The sequence below is a fragment of the Geospiza fortis genome, unplaced genomic scaffold (genome assembly GCF_000277835.1).
Source record: "Geospiza fortis unplaced genomic scaffold, GeoFor_1.0 scaffold1254, whole genome shotgun sequence".
In the NCBI taxonomy this organism is placed as follows: Eukaryota; Metazoa; Chordata; class Aves; order Passeriformes; family Thraupidae; genus Geospiza; species Geospiza fortis.
Genome location: NW_005054817.1, coordinates 20,908 through 22,284, shown reverse-complemented (window position 1 = coordinate 22,284; position 1,377 = coordinate 20,908). Strand labels below are relative to the sequence as shown.

Below are 1,377 nucleotides of genomic sequence, written 5' to 3'. Positions count from 1 at the left end.
GGCCCCGGCGGCACCGGGACCGCAGCCCCTCTCGACCACGCCCCTCTCTGGCAGAGCCAGGCCACGCCCCTTCAGGGACCGACCACGCCCATTATTGCCATGGCCACGCCCCTCGCCCGGCTTCGCGCCGGCCGCGTCCCCAGAGGTGAGACCGGACAGAGGGGACACCGGGTGTGAGCGAACACCGGGTGTGAGCGGACACCGGGTGTGAGTGGGCATTCGGGTGTGAGTGGGCATTGGGGTGTGAATGGACAGTGGGGTGTGAATGGACAGTGGGTGTGAGTGGGCATTGGGGTGTGAGTGGACAGTGGGTGTGACCGGACAGGGCTGTGCGCACACACACACACACACAAGGAGCACAGGTGTGCATGGACGCACGGACACCTGTACGTGCCCACACGTGGGTGAGCACAGAGGCACACACAGGTGCCCCTGCACACACACCTGTAAGAACACAGGTGCTCCCAACCCCCGTGCACACCCCCATGGGTGACACAGCCCCACGGGTGACACACAAACACAAACAGAGGCAGGGCTCAAACACGCCACCTCCCCACTCCACACCCCAACCCCGGGCCCCACCCATGGGGTGGCACCAGCAGCTCCCCAGACCCCTTTAAACCACCCCAGCCATGGCACTGCCCCCCCGGGGTGGGTGGGATTGGGGCTGCAGGGGGGTCTGGACAGCCTGTCCCCCCACCACACACAGCCATGTTCAGTTGGGAAGAAATATAAAGCATACGGAGCAATTATAAGGAAAAAATAATAAAATAAATCAGTTCAATCATTGGTGGGAAGGGGTGGGAAGGTGAGGGGCTCCAGGTGTCCACCCCTGAACCTGTGAGCAGGCAGAACACAAGGGGATGGGGATCACCCCCTCAGGGACAGCGGGGCAGGGAAAGACAAAGTGGTCACAGAGTGTGGAAAAACCTGGACGTGTGTCTGCCCGGCCCCCAAAAACATAAACCTCCCCAAAAGCCCCGATCTGACCCAAAGTTCCTGTGGGCACTGCCCTCTGCCCCGTGCCCTGCTGCACCCTGGGCAGCCAGACCACGGTGTGACCTGCAGAGAGCAGCTCAGTGCCCAGAAATCATGGCCAGGGCCCAGTTCTTGAGGGCCAGGGTGGCGTTCTGCAGGTACATCCAGGAGGAATAGGTGAAGCTCATCAAGTGGTCCCTCACGCACTCCCACGTCACATCCCCACTGGAAAAACAAGGACAAGGGATTGGGGGGGTCAGAGCCAGCAGGGATGAGGGACATGGGGGGCACAGGAGCCCCCAGGGCAGGGCAGGGCAGGGCAGGGCAGGGCTGGGCACAGGGACAGACACAGCGGCAGCACCTGGAGAGCCCAGGGGAATGGCAGGGCTGGGCACAGGG

The 1,377-nt window shown here is 62.9% G+C and overlaps 2 protein-coding genes across 2 annotated transcripts in view; both read right to left on the bottom strand.

Moving 5' to 3' along the window:
• AGBL5 (ATP/GTP binding protein like 5) overlaps positions 1 to 219 on the bottom strand; it is a 17,276-nt gene extending 17,057 nt beyond the window's left edge. Inside the window, 1 exon segment of the mRNA XM_031065507.1 lies at positions 80 to 219. Coding sequence (XP_030921367.1) covers positions 80 to 219 — 140 coding nt within the window.
• A 530-nt stretch (positions 220 to 749) lies between these two features.
• Positions 750 to 1,377, bottom strand: part of TMEM214 (transmembrane protein 214) — a 10,329-nt gene continuing 9,701 nt past the window's right edge. The window contains 2 exon segments of the mRNA XM_031065506.1: positions 750 to 1,063; positions 1,066 to 1,203. Of these exon segments, the coding sequence (XP_030921366.1) occupies positions 785 to 1,063; positions 1,066 to 1,203 (417 nt within the window). The 3' untranslated portion in view covers positions 750 to 784.